We start from the raw sequence: 2283 nt of genomic DNA, 5'->3' as shown, positions 1-2283 counted from the left end.
CTTTTTCTTTCTCTTTCTCTTTCTCCTTCTCCTTCTCCTTCTCCTTCTCGCTCTCGCGCAGCTGCTCTTCCTCCAGCCGCTTCTCTGCTCTCTCAGCCTCCTTCTCTTTCTCTTTCTCTTTCTCGTTCTCGCGCACACTATCCGTCTCCCTCTCCTTCTCCATGTTCTCTTCTCTCTCCATGTCCCGAACTTCGGCCGTCATCCCATCTCTCTCCTTGTCCGTTTTCTCTCTGTCTGTGTCTCGTGCCGGCTCTCCCTCACTGTCCCAGGCTTTCTCCCGTTCGCGTGTGCGGTCGTCCACCTTCGCCTTAGCCTTCTCTCGCTCGGCTTCTCGCTTGGTATCTACACGCCCACTATCCTCCCGAGTGCTGTCAGTCAGTGCTTCCGTGTCAGAGTCCTGTTGAAGTATGTATACGTGCATGACCGACTGAGTGTGTGATACCAATACAATTGCAGACTACGCTCTATCGACACATGATGCTAGGACCAGCCCAAGCTTCGTTTAGTCAGTGCACATGTGCTGCCATTTCATGCTATTGCGGTATCCATGCATGTCTGTCTGATTTGAGTGTGAGATCCTAATCCAATCCTTACATAGCATACGCAAGCAAACTCTCTATAGAGACGTGGTGCTGGGTCCAGCGCAGGCTTTCTATAGTCAGTGTGAATGTGCTTCCGTATCATTCTGTTGTCGTATACATGCATATGTCGATCTGAGTCGTATATGTATCAAGTATCTGCAGATACACCGTATGAACGCAACAGTCTAAATACATCGTATGGACATAAAAGGCATTTCTACATACATAATCTGACCGTAAAATGTACCTACATATACACAGTATGGGTGTAACAAGTACCTATACTTCCACCAATGCATACCCGATCCTTCCCGAACAAATCACTGTCCCTTCTGCGCAGCTCCTCCTGTTTCGCGTCCCTGTCACGAGCGTCTCTGTCCTTGTCGCGGGTCTCCCGCTCCCTCTCGCGCGGTTCTTTGTCTCTATCGCGCATGTCCCTGTCTCTCTCAGGATCCTTCTCCTCGCTGGCGGTGGGATTGGCCCGTTCCTCCCGTACATTCTCGGGGGAAGGCTGGAATAGGACGAACATTGCATAAATGAGCACCACTATAGCGTTGTAGATGAGATATACTAGTGCATGCGATGTCAGGTCTCCTCGAGTCATCGGATGTGAATGCAATAAACAGCCCAGCCTTAAGATACGACCGTGCTGCTGGGTCACGGTCACTCCTTCTGTTGAAATGGTACGCTGACCTCTATAGTCATCGAACGATTCGTAAGTTCTGGCCCTCTATCTCTCTCGCTCGCATCCACGAACACACACACGTGCGCCCTGCTCCCATCACATACGCACAAAACACCCCCCTCCCCGAATAAACACGCACACGAATAGACAAGGGGGACCGGACTCACACCTGAGACGCGCCTTAGCTAAGCCATCGCCGTATCACATCTTGCACACACTATAATGGCCGGACAAACCAAGGCCAATACACGCCAGGTATACGTATTCTTAAACGTATCCTTAAACGTATTCTTAGACGTATCCTTCACTTATCCTTCAACGTATCCTTCAACATACCCTTAAACGTATCCTTCAACGTATCCTTCAACGTATCCTTCAACGTATCCTTAAACGTACCCTTAAACGTATCCTTAAACGTATCCTTAAACGTATCCCTAAAAGTACCCTTGTATACCCCACGTGTCTGTGTCTGTAAACAAGTCACGTGTGCACACGTGTGCACTCGCGGCCAAGTACATACGACGATAATACGCACGTGTATAGGAGTGACCCTGCAGCTAGCCACACAAGCACGAAACACGCTCCCAGTCTCAAAGAAACTCGGGACATCACTTTTAACCCCCTTCTGCATTTCAAACACCCTACATGCGATGATCAACCACGCAGACGGCCGCTATACTGTATGCACGTATGGATTCGAGTCTACATATGCCAATCAAACACCTGCACTTCTATATAAAATACTCAGCCGGCCGTTGTACTACATTCACACATGGCTTCGAGGTTGTTATAGTATGTTCAATGAGGCGCAAAGAACATACAGATGAATCAAATACACTCACCGGACCCGAAAAGTTCAAGTCATCGTTTTTCCACACTTGAAACACCTGTGCCTCAATATCATCCACACTAACCGCTACAGCAATCTGTTTTCCATCCCGACCAGACCTGATGAACAAATATGGCGACAAATATAGACATGTACATTAATATATATATATTATATAAATGCATATA

The 2283-nt window shown here is 48.1% G+C and overlaps 1 protein-coding gene across 1 annotated transcript; it reads right to left on the bottom strand.

Annotated features, from left to right (window-relative positions):
• Window positions 1-138: 138 nt before the first annotated feature.
• SARC_14547 (hypothetical protein) lies at window positions 139-397 on the bottom strand (the record flags this gene model as incomplete). The annotated part of the gene is made up of 1 exon (XM_014291319.1): window positions 139-397. A coding segment is annotated over one exon (259 nt), but the record flags the coding sequence as incomplete, so codon positions are not given.
• Window positions 398-2283: the final 1886 nt, after the last annotated feature.

Source organism: Sphaeroforma arctica, assembly GCF_001186125.1.
Source record: "Sphaeroforma arctica JP610 unplaced genomic scaffold supercont1.4762, whole genome shotgun sequence".
Lineage (NCBI taxonomy): Eukaryota > Ichthyosporea > Ichthyophonida > Sphaeroforma > Sphaeroforma arctica.
Note: the sequence above shows the minus strand (reverse complement) of the source record. Positions and strands in the feature narration are given on the sequence as shown.